Source organism: Hippocampus zosterae, chromosome 7, assembly GCF_025434085.1.
Source record: "Hippocampus zosterae strain Florida chromosome 7, ASM2543408v3, whole genome shotgun sequence".
NCBI classification, from domain to species: domain Eukaryota; kingdom Metazoa; phylum Chordata; class Actinopteri; order Syngnathiformes; family Syngnathidae; genus Hippocampus; species Hippocampus zosterae.
In genome coordinates, this window is record NC_067457.1 from 20430100 (window position 1) to 20450396 (window position 20297).

Below are 20297 nucleotides of genomic sequence, written 5' to 3' on the forward strand. Positions count from 1 at the left end.
TTCAATGTCGTGTATAGGCTTAACTTGACACACAAATTGGGCTCCCGTTGCCGCCTTAGGAACTCGTCAGGAAATACGATCTGAAGGAAAAACGTCACTTCCCCACAACTTTTGTGTTTAGAATTTTGAATTATATCGTCCCTAATTTTATATCTACCTTATTCGCACCCTCGGTGAGCATCGATTCACTCAGTACGGGCTTTTTAACAACTTGACGACGACAAGACTGATCTGCATTGACATGCTCACGCCACACCACAGGTGTCTCTACCTGTCAAAACGACACCAGTAAACACAATTGTAGAAGAATAAATCCCGGAAATGTAACAGCTGAAACTTTGCATCACAGCTTCTACTCTTGCATTCGTTGTTTTGTTTTGTTTGGGCCGTCGTGTGAACCGCTTTCCTGCATTCTGAGGCAACACAGGCACAGATTACCTGTGAGTCTTCATACTTTTGCAAATCCAGAATGGAAAAGTTGATCAATTGTTTCAAGAAAAGGCCAGATGCTGTTGCCAGGTTGATCTGCTTCCCCTGGGCAGGTGGAGGGTCCATACATTATGCACGCTGGGGGAACGTTCTTAACAGCTCTATAGAAGGTAACCACATAAATCAACACTGTCAGTGTCCTATATAAATAATTGCTTTATTGTTCAGTTATAATTCCCTGTGTGATTTTGCAAGCGTCATGCAGTACACTCAACCAGTTAAGGATGTACCCCACCGACTGCCCAAAGACAGCTGGGATAGGCTGCAGCACACCCGCGTCCCACATGACCCTCGTTTGTGATAACTCTGCCAAGATGATCTTGTCATTCATTACTTTCAGTTTTTGCTGTCAAACTTCCTGGACGGGAGAGTCGGGCCAAAGAGACTTTCTTTGAGAACATGCAGCAGATTGTGGATGAGGTTCTTCATTTGTTATTGCCAGTGTTCAAAGAGAAGCCATTTTCGCTCTTTGGTCACAGGTATGACAACAAATCAACTTAGGTGTTCCTTCTTGCATTATTTTTAGAGAAAAATATCTAATTATGTCGTTCACCCTTCTGATTCGTCTTAGTTTTGGTGCTTATACAAGCTATGCTGTTGCAGATGCTCTGAAGCAACTTCACAACATTGAGCCAGTTCACATTTTCCTGTCTGGTGCATCTGCACCTTATGTAAGATCCAGTCAGATCCATTTTTTTTCAATAATATACTTTTATTTTTATTTTTCGGAACTACTTCTGCAAATATTTTGTACTGTCAAGTGTAAATTAAGTTCCCTCTTGAGGAATTAAAATGAGTATACAGTACGGGACAAAATATTGATTGGATTAAATTCGTAAAGAAATTATGTAGTTATTTAAGTCATGTTGTTCCGGATTGTGGTATCGTGGTATCTTCATAGTCTGAGACTCGCATCCAAGTCCCAAAGAGAAGTGACTTATCAGATGACGACTTTCTCAAGTGGCTGATTTCGATTGGAGGAACTCCGCCTGAGCTTCTGGCCAACCCAGAAGTTCTGCAACTGTTCCTTCCTGCGCTGAAGGCTGACCTCCGTGTTGTCGAAAACTATAAGTGGGTTTATAACTCTTGTTCACCGAAAAATAGCCCTTATCAAAAACTACAATACTGTACTGACTCTATTTTACTTGATTCGAGACAGGTGTGACAAGCCACCAAGTCCATTCCTCTCTTGCCCAGTCTCATGCTTGGATGGGAAGGAGGATATTCCTCACGATTTACAAGGTCAGTTCTCTGATGATCTAACCGAGGACTGAAACGGTTTGCGTGGGTTTTAAGAATATTTTTCTTTATACCACCTATTTTTTAAAAGCTTATATTGCTTCAAAATGCTTATTCGGATAGACATTTCATGGATTTAAACAATCTTCTTCTTCTTCTTTCCTGTATTTGCTGTTGCCCGTTTAATGCATCGATTTGCATCGTGTCTCTACAGCATGGAAAGACATCACAACAGGAGAATTCAACATCAGGATGCTTGATGGGTCTCATTTCTACCTCAAGGATCCTGGAAATGAAAGAATAATATTAGACTATGTGACAAAACATCTCGAAACATCCGGAATGGACTACTTGTGAAGAAATATGTCTCGCTGGTCTGTATATGTAATACACAACAACTGTTGTCCAAATATTGATACAACTGTTCATGAAAGAACACACTGCCCAATGATCAGAAAAATAACTTGGAATTTTTGAACAAAAGATATTTGGTGATTTGTGCCGCTTAGTAATGCACCATAAGTTGTAGTTTCAAAATAATCACATCCACCAAAACGAGTTGTTTGTTTGTTATCCAACAAAATTGTGGGGAGTGGCCAGAAAAGGTACAGGAAAGTATTCGCCGCAGTGACTGGTGAGCAAAAAATTAAAAACAAATAAAGTTCATGTCAAGCCCGACTGATTTCGGTCAAGCAGAAGCCGGTGATGATGCTGGTGGCAGTGGCGGCGTTAATATTGGCAAGAGCTCTTCATCGCTACTGTCTGGCGGTACTAGTCCGGGCTCGGCGATTGGGGACCACTGCTTGAGACGGAAAATGCTCTTTAGGTTTTAAAGTTCGTTTGCTGACGTTTTGGTGTCCTGACGTCACATACCGAGAGCCGCCAGGTCCTTTGCATTGTCCTCATGCCGGAAGTCTGAAAATTTATGTTGGAATTGGGGTTCAAACTCACGTTTCAGCCAATGAGCCAGGGCTAGTTTAACGTTGTTTATTTCATAGTCAAATGCAGTTTAGTATGGTTATAGAATCGCCCGAGATAAGTAATTTCAGAATTGTAAAAGCGGTTGTTGGTTCTTAATTTTGACCCGCAGAGACGTTTACTAGTAATTGGTGCCCTCTGTCTCCCCTTAGTGGTGAAAACTTGGAACTGGTAATAGTAATAATATTTTTAATTTTCAAAACATGAAACACTAGTCAAGCTAACAAAGACAATGAAGTTCTTACAGAGAGCACAAACCCCACCACGTGCGACGCGTTGTAAGGAGGACTTGCCTTTTCCCGCGGGCCGTAAGTTGGAGCACCAAACCGAGTTGACGTCTCCCTTTCGACAACACTGCACCACTCCAAATACTGTGGCTAATGTCAGGTCGCAAGCTACAATAACCGAGGGGAGCCAAGCTGGGGCGGACGTGGGGTGACTTTCATTTATTGGTTTTATTTTATTATTAAGACGCAACGGCGTGAGAAACGGTATCGACGCCCCAACGGACATTTGAACACAAACTGTACATGAACGCATGTCGACAGAGAAAAACTCACAGGTGTATTCTTTGTCCTCTGCAGAAAACAAATCTATTGCTGCAGCTTATTGAGTGATTTACAGTTGTGAAGAAAAAAATATGTTAATGTCAAGCCATGCTGATCTCAGTCAGGTAGAAGGTGGTTAGGATGTTGGTGGTGGTGGCGGCGGCGGCGGTGATGTCGGTGGGAGCTCATCATCGCTACTGTTGTCTGCATCTGGTGCACCAGCCTGCATGTCTGTGAAGGGCGAGAGGCGGCGCACGCTGCCGGGTGTACACGGCAATCTTTCCCGAGCTCGCTCCGACGGGGCCGCTGTGTTGCCATCGGCCTCCGTCGGCGACAACCAGGGTGGGGTTAGTGTTGATGCTGCAGACTCCATTTCCAACATGAAGACCGGCTTCTCATTTTCAGCTAAATGTAAAAAAAAATGATTGGAGATGGCAAAAACACTGTATTGTAGTAGTAGTACTAATTGTGATTTAAAACGACCGATCAGATGGATGTATTTCACCTTCCGCTTTCCGGAGGACCTTCATGGGGAGTGAATCATCTGATGCCTCGTAGCTGGAGGTGCTGTCCTCCTCGACGATATCGGGCTCTAGAAAATCAGTGTGTTATGAGTGTCCCTAATGAAGTGTATTCATCACTTGAGTTGCCTTATCTTCTTACCTTCGTTACCGTAACGGTAAAGTTTCCCACTTGACATCTGCAAGAGCAAGAGTTCAGTGATTAAATACATTTTTTTTTTGCCCTCCTGATATTCGATTACAAACATCATTTTAACTGTTTCGGAAAAGGCATTTTGTGTCAAAGCAAAAGGAAATGGATGGTCAAACTTGACCTTATGGTCATGGAGTTTTTTGGGGTACTTTGCGACTGTCTTTGGAGCAATGCCCATCTTTGCCGACTTAAAAGACTCCAAACGATTTCTCATAGTTCTCTGGAAGATCTCCTCTGCTTCTTTTTTGTCCTTGTTGACGTCAATGTAGCTCCTGCTATATCTATGCCGGTGCTAGGACACGGAAAAACGCACGGGATGGAAGAATTAATCAGACTGCGATCGAAATTCTGTGTATCAATTTTGCAAACGACAGATGGTCCTACCTGCTTTCTGCCTTTGTACAAGTGTTGTTGCAGCAGGTGGTGACTGATGTCTTCTGTTTGCTTCGCGCCCTTGAGGGACTGCTCGTGCATTTCCAAGCTCACCGAAGGCCAAGCTTCTCTTCTACTTCATGTCAAAGTATCACCGTGTCAAACGCAACTGTATTATCTTTGATGAGATCCATTTTTTTCCCCCAGAATTGTATCAGCCGCAATACAGTATTGCGGCTGAAGGGTTTGACTCACCCCAACGTGGACACCGCACCGCGATCGTCTCCCATGTTAGCCATGATGTCGGGCATCACCTTCGAAGATTTTTGCGCAAACTTTTTCTCAATTTCAATAACTCCCGACTGATTGCGAATCAGTCCCAAAGAGCCGTTGCGTTCACCCTGCAAGCAAATTAAGGAAACACTTGAAACATCAGGAAATCTTTTTGTTTTGTTTTGCCACTTTAACCCTTTCATGCAACCTGATAACATGATAAACTGGCCACTGCAGTAACCACTGTCCCTGAACGATATAATTGCATATATCTTTGGTCTAATAGCCTAAAAGTGATTTTCAACTTATTGTCAAAATATCACACAAGAAAAAAACATTACAGATCTGTTTGCTAAAAATTTTGTTTTTATGTCAGTGTAGATTTTCAGGCAATCCACAAAGATTGAATCGAGGTACTGCAAGTTGAATTTCTTTTTTCTTATTTTCCAAAAATGTGATATAAAAATCACTTACTCTAAAAACAAATTTGCTCCGTAAAAAAGAATCACACCTAGAAGCTACGACTAGCCAGAGTTTCCCGCAAATAATGGCAGAAATCTGCAAATAGGTGAATTTCTCAACGTCTGTGTTGTTATGCAGCGCCCACCTCGGTGACGTAGCTGATGGCATCCTTGAGGTTGAGCCGGTGGAACACTTTGAAGACGTAATCACGATTCTTCCTCGCCGATGGCTTCATCAAAATTGGCGCCACCCACTTCTCTTCAAAATGATTCCACCTGCACGGCAAAAGTCAAGGTTACGGCTCATTCCGAACACATCAGGTTTCGATGACGACTAATTCGAATTTCACCTACTTGTCCATCATGTAGTTGTGACCAAATTGTCCAGCTATATCTTCAATTGCAACGAGCATGTGATCGAAGACCTAAATAAGACAAGACAGGATGGTGCAGGTTCACTTTTGTAACACAGACTGCTTAATGCAAAACTTTTTTTTTTAACTTCACCTTATTCTGCACTGTTTCTATGAGCGTGTGCTCCGTCTCTGAAGCCCTCTTTACTTTCAGCCAAGTGACAAGAGGTTTCAGTGCCAGTCCCTGCAGCCAGTAAATCGAAAATACTGAGCCACATCAGATCATCTCAGATCCTCTCAACACATCAAAACCTACCTGAAGGATGACAGTGAAATAAACGACAATCAGAGTGGTGGAGACCATTAAATTCTTCTCCTTGATTTTGTTTTCATCCAGCATCATTGCCAGGCCGTAGGCCACCGCCCCTCGCAGGCCACCGTAGCTCATGATAATCTGATCGATGACCTCCAGTTGCATCAGCCGGAATTTGTTCATGATCCAGGTGAGGAAAAAGACTCCTTTTGGTACACAGCAAAACACAAACCCACCGCATATCTTGTGGAAAAACGTCATCACACGGTCTCCATTTTACCAGCTCAAAACTCACCGATGAAGCGATAGACAAAGATGAAGATGAGTGTGATCAGGACAAAGCCCGTGTTCCACACCCATAACGTCTTATCGATAGCCGAAATTCCAAGGAAAACAAAAATGGTGGTTTCGGATCCGTTGGCGAGAACCTTCATGGCATATCGGACTGTGGTGACGGACCTTTCGTCCATGTTTGCGTTGATGTACTTTTTGCAGGACACGCCACAAAAGACGGTCCTAAGGTGATAAAAAAACAGATGAGAGAAGCAAATCAATGCTTGGGTTCAATTCGTCCCCTAGAGCTCCCCGAACGTCAAATACCCGAACCATCCTGGGGTTGTTTTGGAAACATATCTACTCGAATGAAGCAATAGTCCCGATACACTAGATCAGTGTTTTTCAAACTTGTTTGAGCCAAGGTACACTTCTTGTATTGAAAAAATCTCGCGGCACACCATGAGCCGAAAATGTGGAGAAAAAAAATAGCTTATTTTGACAATTAACGTGTTACATTGTTACTATAACCTTTTTTTAACATTGAAGAATTGCGTTATAAAAGCTTGAATTGGAATCAAATGAGCACAAAGGAAAAAAGTGTTTTATAATCCTGCATATTTGTTTCACCGTCGTCCTGCATTCATGCGTCACAAATTCAAGGTCACGGTCAAGGTCTTGTTAAGGCTTGTCTCTAGTCTAAACACAAGACAATTGGCTAGCTGTTGCTGCTCCCTGGCGGTGTGAAAGGGTACTACATGATTACTTTGCCGGGCGATTGACCGCACAGGCATAAATAACAATTTGATATTTTCTCGCGGCACACCGGCACAGGGTTTGAAAAACACTGCACTAGATAAATGGATTGATAACAGACATGGCATACCGAAACAAACCGTACAAATAAAATTTGGAAAAAAGTTTTATGTCTTTAAATAGCACTTACGCAAGAATGGCAGAAAGCGAGAGCATCTCAGCGGTGAGGTAGGAGAGGTACCCCACCACAAAGATGAAACCTGGCTCAATGATCTGGATGCTTCTGGTGTATCGGGTCAGGAGAGAGAGCAGCAAACCAAACACGAGACCGAGGAGGGAGCCACCAACTGCCACCAAAAAAAAGGAAACTGGACACAACAATTGCGGGGGGGGGGATACATGTCCCTGGAATCAATCAATCAATCACCATGCTCCTTCAGACAGGGACATTTTCACTCCTTACCTACTGAACTGAATATATCCCAAAAATCAATGTAGGGTTTGTACTGGGGAATAAATGCCTCGATCGTATTGAAGAGCATCTACAATCAACAGCACAGCACACGATTGTTCATGGAAGTGAAATTCGATGCGATGTCTTCAGAAAAGTGACGCTCGTCAACGCATCTTGCTGTTTCTTTGAATTTGTGAGCAAAGGTGAACATATTTCTCGACTTTGTATTCACGAAGGGAGCATACTCACCACAGTCACACCATCATTGAGGAGTGACTCTCCGAAAACCAGAATGAAAAGGACCTCATTGACGTGGACCTCTTCAAACACGGAAAAAACAGCCACCGGGTCCACGGCGGCAATCACGCAGCTGAATAAAAGATAATGTAGCAAGTCCATGTCCAATTCACCTGCAAGGAACAAAAGGCGTAAGAGATACATGTTTGGATGTGAAATTAAATTTCATGAAGTCATTTGTTAAGGTGAATTGGAAACCAATTGATTGGCCCTGCAATGTTTCGTTTCCGAATGGGAACCGACCAGCGTCCTCTTACCCATGGCTCCTCCCTTCTGACAGCCCCACAGGGTGAACCCCAAACTGACAGTATTCCACAATGTCCCGATGACGGCGTAGACCAGAATGGTTCCAATGTTTCGGAAGAACAGTTTGTTTGGCATGAAATAGCCGGCGTCCAGGATGATTTGTGGAAGCAGGTAGAAGAAGAATACGGTCGGGGTCAGTTTGAAAAGGTGCACTGTGTTTGAAGCCCAGATGATGAGACCCATGATGAAGCCAAAGCAAATGAGCAGGGCGCTCTCTGGGATTATGTAGGTCACATTATGATTGGCCTCGATCACTGTGGAGAAACGCAGTTTGAGATTTTAAAGCATTGTGTTTTGTTTTGTCCTACCCCCCCTGCAGAGTTCAAACAAAATCATCATCTGGAGTAGTTCACAATCAAAAACAAAACACTACAACTAATTAGCCGCCAGTCATGGGAACACCACTGCAGGGTCACATTGACCTGTTTGTTTAGGGTTCAGGATCTTTGCTGAAACAGTGTTGGAATATCCACCTCAGGGCCCCAAAAAAATTCCATTCCATTTTCCAAGCAAACAGGTGCAGGGAGACGGGAGCTGAGATGATGGGAAATTAGCAATATTTCTCCCTGATTTGGTTTTAAATTACGATCCAAAATAATAATCAAAATGATCAATTTAGTGTTATACCGTGGTCACACTCTGTTTCGAGTAAATCATGCTTAAAACCCAGCAGTCGTGGCGCACGCCTCGTTGGCGCACACCAGAATGTTGACAGTAATAATGTGAGCATAGTAATGCTAGCGCTGCCATTTTTGAAAATGGCTTTCATCATATTTCTTGGCTGGTTGAAATAAGATTAAAAAATCCTTTATTAGTCTCGCAATGGAGAAATTCCCAATTCACGGCAGCAAAGTTATGAAAGGAAGAAGTAGAAGAACAAAATATAGGAGCTGCTGGAAAGGCAGCCACTCTCGCGGCGCCATCTTGAAGTCAAAATAACAAAATAACACAACACAACACGTAAAACACAGATAGTCATACAATCTTAATCACTTTTCCTGCATACACTTTGTTGTTTGAAGCAGTTATAGATGAGAGAGGATCAAAGTGTCCTTTCACCAGTGGATCAGAGACATCATGTTGAAAAATGTACACACGTCTGCTACAAGCTAAGTTTTAATCGTATTAAATGAATACGATTTCATGGAACAAATATTTGAATTTCCTTTGTATGTCACCACAGAAGTATCACAGATCAATTTGTTTTCAAACAAATGCCGATATTCCAGATATATCTTACTTACCTAGTTTTGACAAAAATGCCAACAGTACCCCAATTGCAACGACATAAGGCCCCTCCACGTGATCCCACCTGAAGGACACAATGGCTATCCCGCTGCCATTACCACTTGCTTGGCTTCTGGAATCGTGATGCTTTGCTGTCTCATCCCTATTCCCGACCGGGGACCCAAGGACCACAAAAATAAGCAGCACTGAGCAGAGGAGCCAAATGTAGACAAATCCACAAGGCTGCATTTGATCAATTCAATGCTTGGAGGCAAGAAAAAAGAAAGACACTCTTGCCCTTGAGCCCCAGATGTATGGCGTCAGACAGTAAGTTAAAACTTTCTTTGGCATCTGACAAGTTCTTTCTTATTACTCTTCTTGCTTCTACTTCCTCTCGTTTTCATCTTTAATCCGCTAACTGAGTGTGTGTCCCTTGTAGTCGGGCTATGGAATAACTGCCCCCGAGTGGAATCACGTAGTCCTTTGGACGCAACATGCTCTTTAGTCTTTGAAGTTCGTGCGATGACGTTTTGGTGTCCTTACGTCACGGACCGAGAGCCTCCCAGTAATTTGCGTTGAACGTGCCGCACGGAAGTCTGAAAATATATCTTGGAATTGGGGTTCAAACTCACGGTTCAGCGAATGGGCCAGAGCTAGTTTATCGTTGTTTATTTCATAGTCAAATGTGGTTTAGTATGGTGATAGAATCGCCCGAGATGAGTAATTTCAGAATTGTAATAGCGGTTGTTAGTCATTAATTTTGTCCCGCGGAGAAGTTTACTGGTAATTTGTGCCCTCTGGCTCCCCGTAGTGGTGAAAACTTTTAACTGGTAATAATAACAATTTTATTTTCAAAACATGATTGTTTAATAAGAACCGGATTGTACTTTTAGGGGTACAACGGCCCTTACCAGAAAAAAATATACAAAACAAATATCTCATAAACAGCTTACACTATGTGGTTGTTATTAGTGTACACTTGACCAGTTATTCCCACACTTTTATGAGCCACTTTTACATTTGAAAAAAAAGTATAATAGAAGTATAATTAGACATTTTTTTGTTTGTTTGTCAAACAATTAGCCCCATGTGATTGTTCCTCGTGTAAAAACTTACATTTGAAAAACTAAATACATCCCTTAATCATGAAGTCAGCTAGTTGTTTAGCTCTTCGTGTTTTATCTCATGGGCTGGTGTGTTATAATACAATCTAGATTCGGAAAAACAAACAAACAATTAATGTTACATTGAAGCCTTCCCATCACTTGACTTGAATGGATTATCTTCATAAATAAAAAGCTGTATATATTACATATCGTCAAAAATGTCTTTACAATTTGGCCAAGATGCCCTATTTCATTTTTCACCTGATACTATGTATGCATTAACATGCTCAGTAGATAATGTGCATGCATGCTTCTCGCACACGTCTTGAAGATGGAGTTACTTGGGTCCAAGTGTCAAGAGTACAAAGGTTATAATGGGGTTGAGTTTAACCAGTCTCACAGAAAAACACATTCCCTTGACAATATTTCTAGTGGAGCCAGTGCAAAGGCTGAGGTAATATTCGGTGTCTTTTGGCAGTTAAAGGTAATGATGAGGGAGGCTACATGTGACCCCCGTGTCTGTCAGAAGGTGGCGGCGGCGGTGGCGGTGGCGTCAACGGTGGTGGAAACTCATCTTCGTCCCTCTCTTGTGTGGTGGGTGCATCTGCTCGCATGAAGGAGTCTGTGGAACGAGTACTGATACGTAGCGGGGCGAGGCGCCGCAGGTTGCTGGGTGTCCACGGCAGCCTCACTTGGGCCCTCTGCGAGGGGGCCACCATGCCGCTATCGAGCTCAGCCTCGGCTAACCACGGTGGGATCTGCATGGGCGCCATATAGTCCAACTCTGGCATGAAGGCAGGATTCTCAATACCAGCTGGAAATTGAAAAAAAAATGTTTTAGTTTTCTTTCCCCCCCAAGGGTGGAAAACGAAAAAACAATTGAGCTGATGGAATCATTTTACCTCCCACTCTGTAGGTGACCCTCATGGCGAGTGAGTCTCCTGATGCTTCATAGCCAGATGCGCTGTCTCCCTCTGAGAACTCAAAATCTAGAACAAAAGATGTTGTAAATGTCACATGGAACTACGTATGATTTTCATTATTTTTATTTTAGTCGCTGTGTGGAGCTCTGATACGAACCTTCATCGCCAGAATGATAGCTTTTGCTTTTATCTGTTGATTTTCTGGATGGCATCTGCAATACAGAAGAAGTTCTTGACATACAGCCGGTGATGGGCCAGGCCAGCAAGGCCTTTTGCTTGTCTAAATTGTCTTAATTTGTTTGCCAACAGCCTATTATTCTCTTTCTTGTCTTCACTACTTTGCATTACTATTGCTATAATAATACAGTACTATAAAATTGTGACAGCGGTGGATTAAGTTGCATAAGTCCCCACCCACTAAAGTCCCAGGTACCAAATGTACAGCCCGCCACTCTATACAGCCAATAATAAATACATGCCCAGAAATGAATGACACAACCCTGTTTGACCTTTGGTTGCTGATCTTTCTTTTGGTGCTTGGTTATGGTCTTCGGCGGAGCGACACCCATCTTTGCTGACTTAAACGACTCCAAACGACTTCTCATGGTCCTCTGGAAGATCTCCTGCACCTCATTTTCATCTTTGTTGACCTCAAAATGACTCCGGCTGTACCTGTGCCGGTGCTAGGGTTGTTTTTTTTTTTTTTAGGATGAACATGAGTCACTCAGTGCACAGTTCATTCTCCAGATGAAAATTTGATCGGCGCCGACAGAAGTCGCTACCTGTTTCCTGCCTTTGTACAAGTGCTGCTGCAATAGATGGTGGCTGTTGATGTCCTCTGCTTCCCTCACACCTTTGATGGTCTGTTCATGCATTTCCAAGCTCACTGATGGTACTGGGTCTCGTCTGTTAAGGTAAAAGCATCACAGTTGTGTCCTATTACGTTCAGGCGTCAAAATATTTTGGGTTCCTATAGCAGGAAACCTGGACTTTATAATTCATATTCCCATATATATAATAAAGTTTGGCTCACCCCATGGGTGACACCGGATGACGATCGTCCGCCATGTCAGCCATGATGTCTGGCATCACCTCTGAGAATTTTTCCCCATACTTCTTCTTGAAGTCAACAAATGCCGATTCATTACGGATGAACTCCAGAGAGCCCCTGCGTTCGCCCTGCACAAACGGCATAGTTATTCTTTTTAATGTTTGCTCTTCAAAAATAAAATGAAAATGGTCTTCAAAATGGTCGCTTACCTCAGCCACGTAACTCATAGCATCCTTAAGGTTCAGCTTATGGAAAACATTAAAGACATAGTCACGATTCTTCCTTGCGGATGGCTTCATGAAAATTCCAGACATCCATTTCTCCTCAAAATGACTCCACCTTCACCAAAAGCAAAAAAAAAAAAACACAAAAATATGAATTCAAACAGTTCATATTTTAAATCTGAATCAAAGTGTTGTCATACTTGTCTCTCATGTAGTTGTGTCCAATTTGCCCGGATATATCTTCGATGGCGACAAGCATGTGATCAAAGACCTGAAAACAAATACTGTAAGTCTTCAAAGTTCATGCCGACAGCTGCTAAAAATGAACCCTGACTGAAATTCACCTTGTTCTGCACTTTTTCGATAAGCGTGATGTCGCACACCGCAGCTCTCTTGACTTTGAGCCAAGTGACAAGAGGTTTCATAGTTACTCCCTGCAACCCAAAGATAGAACATCAGGGTTGTCAAATGGAGGACAAAAAAAAACATGGCCGAACTTTGGCAGAAGTCTTTTCGAGACATAAAGCGATTACCTGAAGGATGACAGTGAAATAAACAACAATCAGAGTGGTGGAGACCATTAAATTCTTCTCCTTAATCTTGCTGTCATCCAGCATCACTGCCAGGCCGTAGGCCACCGCCCCTCGCAGGCCACCGTAGCTCATGATAATCTGATCGATGACCTCCAAGGGCACCAGACGGAATTTGTTCATGATCCATGTGAGGAAAAAGACTCCTGTTGAACAGCATATCGCAAGTCTTCAGCTATCACAATCACATTTAGGAAACTTCACCTCGAGCACAACTAAAATCTTACCGATGACGCGATACACAAAGATGAAGAGGAGTGTGAGGAGAATAAAGCCTGTGTTCCACACCCATAGTGTCTTATCGACGGCCGAGATTCCAAGGAAAACAAAAATGATGGTTTCGGACCCGTTGGCGAGCACCTTCATGGCATATCTGACTGTAGTGACGGACTTTTCGTCCATGTTTGCGTTGATGTACTTTTGGCAGCTAACGCCACAGAAGACGATTCTGTAGTGAGAAAGTGCAACAGATTTACAAAGAGACTGGGACGAGGTAGGAACTTCACAAAATAACGGAGTGGTCTTTCAATAGCACTTACGCAAGAATGGCAGAAAGAGAGAGCATCTCAGCAGTAAGGTAGGAGAGGTACCCCAACACGAAGATGAAGCCTGCCTCAATGATCTGAATGTTTTTAGTGCATCTGGTTAGAAGAGAGAGCAGCAAACCAAACACCATGCCAAGGAGGGAGCCGCCGAATGCCACCACAAAGAATGAAACTGGAGACAAAGGGAGAATGTTTTATATCAAATATTGTTAAATATTATTCTTACGTGTCATATGATGACGACTACTTACTTATTCCTTTGATGATCTCCACAGCGTCAATTTGGGATCCTCCCAGGGAGACAAATGAATCAAACACATTGAAGAGCACCTAAAGATAGAGAGGGAGGATTTTTAGTTTTTGGCTGCTGGAAGAAATCATGTGGTTACTTGGTGTGTTATAAAACACAGGACAACAGCACACATTATCTGGCCAACAAGAACAAGGGCATGAGCATTGAACCTTGTGGCACACCACAAATTTCATGAGTTGTGTAATCAGTCATTTAGTGGTACAAACTTTGATCTGCCAGACAAGAGTACGCATTGTCAATGATGCAAACGTTCAAATATATTGTTGACAGTTATGAGTGGAGATTATGTCTGAGTTACTTTATGATTTGTCAAATTGTACTGTGGCAGGTGCGTAAACCACATTGGAATGGTTCATTGATTTCATGCTAGGATGTGTGCCAGGATACCACAAAGAGAAATGGACAGAATTGTACTTTCCACAACAATTTGGAACATTGTCCTGTTCAGAAACCTTTCATGGCAGTCGTACTAAAATAGAGCGTACGAACCACTGTCACGCCATCGTTGAGCAGCGACTCTCCAAACACCAGGATGAAGAGGACCTCATTGACATGGACCTGTTCAAACACAGCGAGGACGGCCACCGGGTCCACGGCGGCAATCAGACTGCCAAAAAGCAGGTATTGCAGCAGCCCGATGTCCAGATCGCCTGCAAAAGGTCAGAGGACAGATTGTCACTTTGCAGCGACAAAACAATGTTTTTAAATTTCAGTTGGACTTTAATCAGCGCTTGTGCTAAGTTTCGAGTTATTCATTAGACTAACGCCGGAACTTTGATCTGCATATGCAGATACTTTTTACCCTGTGTTGGATCCAAATTTTAACCCAAGGTTTCCCTTCTTACCCATGGCTCCTCCCATGTGGCAGCCCCACAGCGAGAGTCCCACGCTAGCAGCGTTCCAGCAGGTCCCAATAATAGCATAGACAAGGATGGTCCCCATGTTACTGAAGAACAGCTTATTTGGCATGAAGTAGCCCGCATCCAGGATGATTTGAGGCAGCAGGTAAAAGAAGAAGACGGTCGGGGTCAACTTGAAGGTCTGCACCTTGTCCGCACCCCAGATCATCCCACCGAGGATGAACCCAAAGCAAATGAGCAGGGCGCTCTCCGGGATGATATTCGTCACATGATGGTTGGCCTCAATTACTGTTGAAACAAAAAGAAAAGGGAGTCTGTGGAATTATTTACAATCTCGATTCAAATCAACTTTTTAAAAATGTCACACTCTTTTGCCCGCCAGATCGGCGTTCAGACGCAAACAAAATAACAAAATCCTAAAACTTAAACTTGAATGCGGTTGCAAAATTTGCAAATCATCAACTGTTGAACTTTTTGCCTGGGGCATATCATTAACCATGGTGGCTGTGTATATAAATGCCCAGAAATATCTTTGCATAACTAAATAGACGTTTGGTTAAGGATCCTTGACTTTATGGCTTAATAATCAAGCCCAGTGAACCTGTGAAAAAGGCACATTTCACAATGTTGATTTATGTCAGTGGGGATGATTTGTGTTGTGGGGTTGCATTCGTTAGGATTAGAAAGCTTTTTTTCGGGGGAGGGGGGGGATTTCATTTCATAGCCGATTGCCAATCTTAGCAAATTTCATTCATGTTGGACTCAGCATGATTGGTAAATCAAGAATAATCAGGAGAGAAAATAATGTAACGAAGTGAGATGAAAATAGCCCTCCTTTATTGCTTCTGACAAAGGAATATTCTTGCAGCGTCTATCCATCCGTCCATTTTTCGATCTGCTTTATCCTCACAAGGGTCACGGAGGGTGCTGGATCCTATCCCAGCCGGCTTCAGGCGGTAGGCGGGAGGACACCCTGAACCGGTTACCAGCCAATCACAGGGGACACAGAGACGAACAACCAACCGGGCTCACATTCACAACTCGGGACAGTTGAGAGTGTTCAATCAGCCTGCCATGCATGTTTTTTGGAATGTGGGAGGAAACCGGAGTACCCGGAGAAAATCCACACAAGCACGGAGAGAACGTGCAAACTCCACACTGGAAGGCCAGATCGACCCGAGATCGAACCCACGACCTCTGCACTTTGAGGTCAAAGTTCTAATCACTGGACCAACGGGCCGCCTGCAGCGTCTATAATAATTAAAAATGAAGGCTGCATCTTCCCCTGTTCTTTTTCCATCAATGTTTCTATGAACAACCGTTTTTTTGTTTGTTTTTTAATGACATACCCAGTTTTGACAAAAAAGCAACCAAGACCCATAACGCGATCAGATAAGGGGTCTCCACATGATGCCACTTAAAAGACACGACGGGTATTCCGGTGATGCTGGAATCGTGGCCGTGTTCACTTGCGTCGGGTCCGGAATTTTCAAGGTCGCCGTTCTCCACCGCAACCCCGGGGATGAAACAAATCAACACTATTGACCCGAGAAGCCAAATGAGTGCATGTCCACGTGGTTCCATTTGGGACAAGAAAATACCAAAAGTCTCTCAAAAGATGACAAAGTCCCGTGATGTGAGGGAGGTTCACTGAAAGAGGAGTCAGACAGTCCGTCACAGTCCGTTATTTTCTCTTTTTTTCTTGATGATCTCGATACATGACCTTCTTCCTCCTGTAGTCCGGCGACAGAGCGAGCCGAACGCCGGACTCAGCTTTTTTATACGTTCAGTATCTCCTCTCTGACCAAATTGAGCCTTGAATTAAACGGAGCGTAACGGAAATCCACAAAAGGTGTCCAGTTATTCAGTCACATTTTGAAACACCCACCACCTCGTTTTTTGGTCTCAGATGTGTGACACGCTCAAATGCGTCAACGTTGACCGTGACACTTTCAGAGTGGAGGATTAAGTAAAGCGTTACAGACAATTTGATTGATGTTCAATGAATAGCTCCGGATGCGTTTGCCGACATATCCAACGGCTTAGTCCTGCAGGTTTGTTGCCGAGTAATGATTGACACCGCTGTTGCATAATCTTTAGTTAAAACCTTCCCTTTTACGTAACATGCCCAAAAACGAAGGATAAGTGCTATTTGGAAAAACAACTTGGAACCCAAAAAGTAAATAAATAAAACCCTGAACATGATAGTGAACACGAGCATTGTGATTTGCCTCCACGATTCTCACAATTTAATTTTTTTTTTCACCATTTAGTGCTAAACAGGTGACATAAGAGAACACGTGGGACTTTTCGATCACATTGAAAGACAAGCTTTAAGGAAATGTTTTATATGTTGTTCATTTGAATTGTTTTTAACCCTTTCAGGGACATGTCATCACGTTCTAGGGTGCATGAAAGGCTTCATTCGGTGATGATTTTGTGGACCCCAAATGGAACTCGTGCCACATTTTGAAAATCACCGGGATGCAAGGTATGTACGGGACAGTAGGCACACATTAAAAAAAAAAAACCTCTATATAAGAAGTTTATCTGCTGAAAGTGGGGAACTGCTTTGTTCTTTTACGACACGTTGGGAAAGAAGCGCTGATGTCGCCGTGGATGTGCACATCTGACAAAATATAGATTAGTCAACACTGCATCATCCGACCTTTGCATGTTCCTTTCCATATAATGTACGAGTTCATTGTCTATTCACAAAGTGCTGATTAGGGCATTTTGACTGGAGGTTTTATTTGGCCGATTGGTCCTTCCTGTTTGAGCAGGACAAGGCACAAAAGCTTCATTGGGAAGCATTGATAGTTTGACACGCGAGCTCTCCTGCAGGTGTGTCACTCTAATTACGTGTTAAATGACATCATATCGTTTTGTACTGTATCAACTAATATTCAATTATTTAAGAAGTTTATTCAGTCAGTTTTGATTCAATACTGTTCACTCTTGTTTGTGGCTGCAATGTAGACTTGTGCCGCCTCACAGATTGAAGTGTAGGAGACTGGACTCTCTCAGAATTGTTTGTTAATTATTCCTTTGTTTGCAACGTTTTGAGGGTAATACGAGCTACCGGTACGGGTCACCATGTTACATTTAGTGAAGGTGAAGTGAGCCGGGAATCACAGTTCAGCTTGTCATGAATCACACACTGTGCACTCGAGGTGGGTTGTAAAAGCAATTGCTGATCGAGATAACAGTTTTTCAGTCTTAGAAAACCCAAATAAGCAAAACAAAATAGGCAGTTGGCAGCTATGGAGAGCCGAAGGAGTCAGTTGTAATTTTTGGCGGAAGTGATGATGCGACCTATCTGCATTAGAACAAAAGCAATCAATAGGCTAGTGGGTAAGTAGTTCAGCATGCTTGATGGCTGCTCAAAACAAACAAAGGAAATAATCAATGACGAAGGTGATGCGCTGCCTTATCACAGACTACCTGGAAAAGAGTGTCATTGTGCTTTCTTTCAGATAAATTCTCTTTTAATTGGAATTAACACTTTCAGGGACAGCGGATACTACAGTGGACAGCTTATCGTGTTATCAGATTTCGGGGTGCCTGAAAGGGTGAAACAAGTCATTAAGAATACACTCAACCACACGACCAAAAAATAAAATTTAAAAATCCAGAAGCAAACGTGTTTGCCTTTTTAATCACCCCAACGTGACTCGACTGTAATGTGACGTACCAAAAGAAAGAAAGCATTGTAAATCCCTGAGCAGGAAACTAGATCTGGGAAAAATCGGCGTCATTGTCCGCCTTTCAACCCGTGAGGATGAGTGAGTTAAAGTCAACAGTGAGGGTGTGTGCGCATTTGTTGATGTTTGGGCCGACCGTTCATCAGGAATACTTAAATCTAAACGGTAGATAAGGCGGCCAAACCACACCCCCATTCCACGCATACTCATGTAACTGGAATAAAATGGGGAGGGGGCGGGGGTCACGTTGTTCTAAACCGTATGACAAACGGAAGTACCATCCATCCGTGATAAGCACCTAAAAACATCACAACACAGTATGTTGCAACGTGTGACAACTGCCTGCCGGTCATACACAGAATAACATTGTCTTCATCGACCCCGCACAAATCCTTCATCATATTCCGCAAGGAAGATGGCATTCCCTTATTTATGTGTCATGAAGCGTACACAAACATAGGCGCACACGCAATCATTGACAGTGTCCACAGTGCCTCCCATGTTGTGGTGCATACACCAAAATAAGGACTCTGATCATTTGATGCCAAAAAGTCTTATACCATAATATTTTACCAGATTGCTATTCTAGTTTGCAATGAGGCACTCGATGTTTCGAATATGCTGGTTACCTGAGAAGAGGGTTAAAACACGACAACCCACAGTAGGATTCAATAAAACCCCGATATCAAAGTCTTCTTTCAATCAATGTTTTTTTTTTTCAAAATAAAAGCCGATTTTATTTTGACTCAACACAAAGATGTCATGGTGGACTACAGAAATCGGACGACCAGTATATTTATTGTTAGAAAACAGAAATTCTGGGTGTTTGAACAATATTAGATTTTTTAAAGTTCATTAATTTGATAATCGATTAGTTGCTGATTAATCGATTAATCGTTCCACCTCAAGTTGATTTTATGCCACTCTCCTTCAGTTTATTTTACACTTTGTCCGATTGTCATCCGTGGAAGTTTAACCCTTTCGAGGACAGCGGTTGTGTCAGTGGACAGCTTATCATGTTTTCAGGTTACAGGGTGCATGAAAGGGTTAATTAAAAGAAGTAACAAGAATGATTTGTCAAAGTAAGGATTGGAAATTACAGATTTTTTTTCTTTTACGGAAAAAAAGCGGAGTAAAAGTAAAAGGAGACAAAACAATGCTCAAGTAAAGTCAACATACCTGAACATTTGACCTAAGTATTATAATGTAATATAATAATAATAATAATACATTTTATTTGTGGGCGCCTTTCTAGGAACTCAAGGACACCTTACAACAAGCAATATAATATAAGCATTTGTTACATTATTACTTCTCACCACTAAAATGTTCTCATTGCTGCGTTACCTTCATTTCACCTTATTTTATCACACAGAGGTCATTCACACTGACTCACTGAGTTTGCAGATCCAGGAGACCAGAATCCACAGAGCCACCAAGTACGGGACAGAGACATGACTCCACTTCCAGGAGACAATGGGCAAAGTGGTGATGGGCCCACCACCGTGACCCCCACCTTCACCGTGACTGTCTCCCGTCACATCATGACCAGAATCTGTCACATCGCCCGTCTCTGTGTGCGGACTTGAGGAGGACGTCCCGTGATCACTGCTCGTTTCAGTCTCATGTCCGTTGTGTTCAGAGCGGGCCGCACCAGGCAGGCTGCGTCCTTGGGAAACCATCAACATCACGCAAAGTAAAAGTCTTGTCCGCTGCATGGTTGCCATGCCGTTTTTATTGTTTCGAACTCAAAACAAAGTTTCAAAAGTGAAGCACAGGGTTGGTTCTTTGTATTGTCTCTGGTGTCTCCTGCTTGACGTTCAGCCGTCTTTCACTTTGCTCTCATGCATACGTCCACATCTTTATCTGGCATGAGCACGGTGGCCGTCCCCTGTGGCTCAGCAGTCAGTCAAGGATCCTGTTTTTTT

General features: G+C 42.9%; 3 protein-coding genes across 5 annotated transcripts; 1 reads left to right on the plus strand and 2 right to left on the minus strand.

Annotated features, from left to right (window-relative positions):
* The first annotated feature begins 15 nt into the window (after positions 1 to 15).
* On the plus strand, positions 16 to 4006 carry olah (oleoyl-ACP hydrolase). 2 transcript variants are annotated; one of them, XM_052072122.1, is made up of 7 exons: positions 16 to 173; positions 469 to 599; positions 830 to 968; positions 1061 to 1160; positions 1391 to 1560; positions 1649 to 1731; positions 1943 to 4006. In XM_052072122.1, exons 2-7 carry the CDS (start codon positions 470 to 472, stop codon positions 2083 to 2085), a joined length of 765 nt encoding a protein of 254 aa, XP_051928082.1. In that variant the 5' UTR covers positions 16 to 173; position 469; the 3' UTR covers positions 2086 to 4006. The 2 variants fall into 2 exon arrangements, with proteins under 2 accessions (XP_051928082.1, XP_051928080.1); XM_052072120.1 differs by having other exon boundaries at positions 38 to 599.
* LOC127604803 (sodium/hydrogen exchanger 3-like) lies at positions 3391 to 9579 on the minus strand. The gene is made up of 16 exons (XM_052072106.1): positions 9071 to 9579; positions 7778 to 8080; positions 7473 to 7633; positions 7233 to 7311; positions 6960 to 7137; positions 6036 to 6256; positions 5744 to 5946; positions 5582 to 5671; positions 5429 to 5499; positions 5221 to 5350; positions 4596 to 4741; positions 4353 to 4476; positions 4090 to 4260; positions 3918 to 3954; positions 3760 to 3846; positions 3391 to 3659 (listed from the first exon to the last, which is right to left on the minus strand). The coding sequence occupies exons 1-16, from the start codon at positions 9300 to 9302 to the stop codon at positions 3391 to 3393; spliced, it is 2502 nt and encodes an 833-aa protein (XP_051928066.1). The 5' UTR covers positions 9303 to 9579.
* Positions 9580 to 10078: 499 nt separating this feature from the next.
* LOC127604801 (sodium/hydrogen exchanger 3-like) lies at positions 10079 to 20297 on the minus strand. 2 transcript variants are annotated; one of them, XM_052072101.1, is made up of 16 exons: positions 19766 to 20297; positions 14651 to 14953; positions 14295 to 14455; positions 13744 to 13822; positions 13487 to 13664; positions 13175 to 13395; positions 12891 to 13093; positions 12702 to 12791; positions 12558 to 12628; positions 12343 to 12472; positions 12116 to 12261; positions 11865 to 11988; positions 11592 to 11765; positions 11240 to 11294; positions 11062 to 11148; positions 10079 to 10973 (listed from the first exon to the last, which is right to left on the minus strand). In XM_052072101.1, exons 1-16 carry the CDS (start codon positions 20094 to 20096, stop codon positions 10660 to 10662), a joined length of 2667 nt encoding a protein of 888 aa, XP_051928061.1. In that variant the 5' UTR covers positions 20097 to 20297; the 3' UTR covers positions 10079 to 10659. The 2 variants fall into 2 exon arrangements, with proteins under 2 accessions (XP_051928061.1, XP_051928062.1); XM_052072102.1 differs by lacking the exon at positions 19766 to 20297 and adding an exon at positions 16015 to 16463.

Excerpts from the sequence above, each read along its gene's own strand:
- olah (XM_052072122.1), top strand. The coding sequence starts at position 470 with ATGGAAAAGTTGATCAATTGTTTCAAGAAAAGGCCAGATGCTGTTGCC. Across the intron at positions 600-829 it reads TCTTAACAGCTCTATAGAAG|TTTTTGCTGTCAAACTTCCT; the intron begins GTAACCACATAA and ends CATTACTTTCAG. Across the intron at positions 1,561-1,648 it reads CGTGTTGTCGAAAACTATAA|GTGTGACAAGCCACCAAGTC; the intron begins GTGGGTTTATAA and ends GATTCGAGACAG.
- LOC127604803 (XM_052072106.1), bottom strand. The coding sequence starts at position 9,302 with ATGCAGCCTTGTGGATTTGTCTACATTTGGCTCCTCTGCTCAGTGCTG. Across the intron at positions 5,947-6,035 it reads CTTTGTCTATCGCTTCATCG|GAGTCTTTTTCCTCACCTGG; the intron begins GTGAGTTTTGAG and ends GTGTACCAAAAG. Across the intron at positions 4,261-4,352 it reads TGTACAAAGGCAGAAAGCAG|CACCGGCATAGATATAGCAG; the intron begins GTAGGACCATCT and ends TCCGTGTCCTAG.
- LOC127604801 (XM_052072101.1), bottom strand. The coding sequence starts at position 20,096 with ATGGCAACCATGCAGCGGACAAGACTTTTACTTTGCGTGATGTTGATG. Across the intron at positions 12,792-12,890 it reads ATTTCACTGTCATCCTTCAG|GGAGTAACTATGAAACCTCT; the intron begins GTAATCGCTTTA and ends TTTGGGTTGCAG. Across the intron at positions 12,262-12,342 it reads CTATGAGTTACGTGGCTGAG|GGCGAACGCAGGGGCTCTCT; the intron begins GTAAGCGACCAT and ends CCGTTTGTGCAG.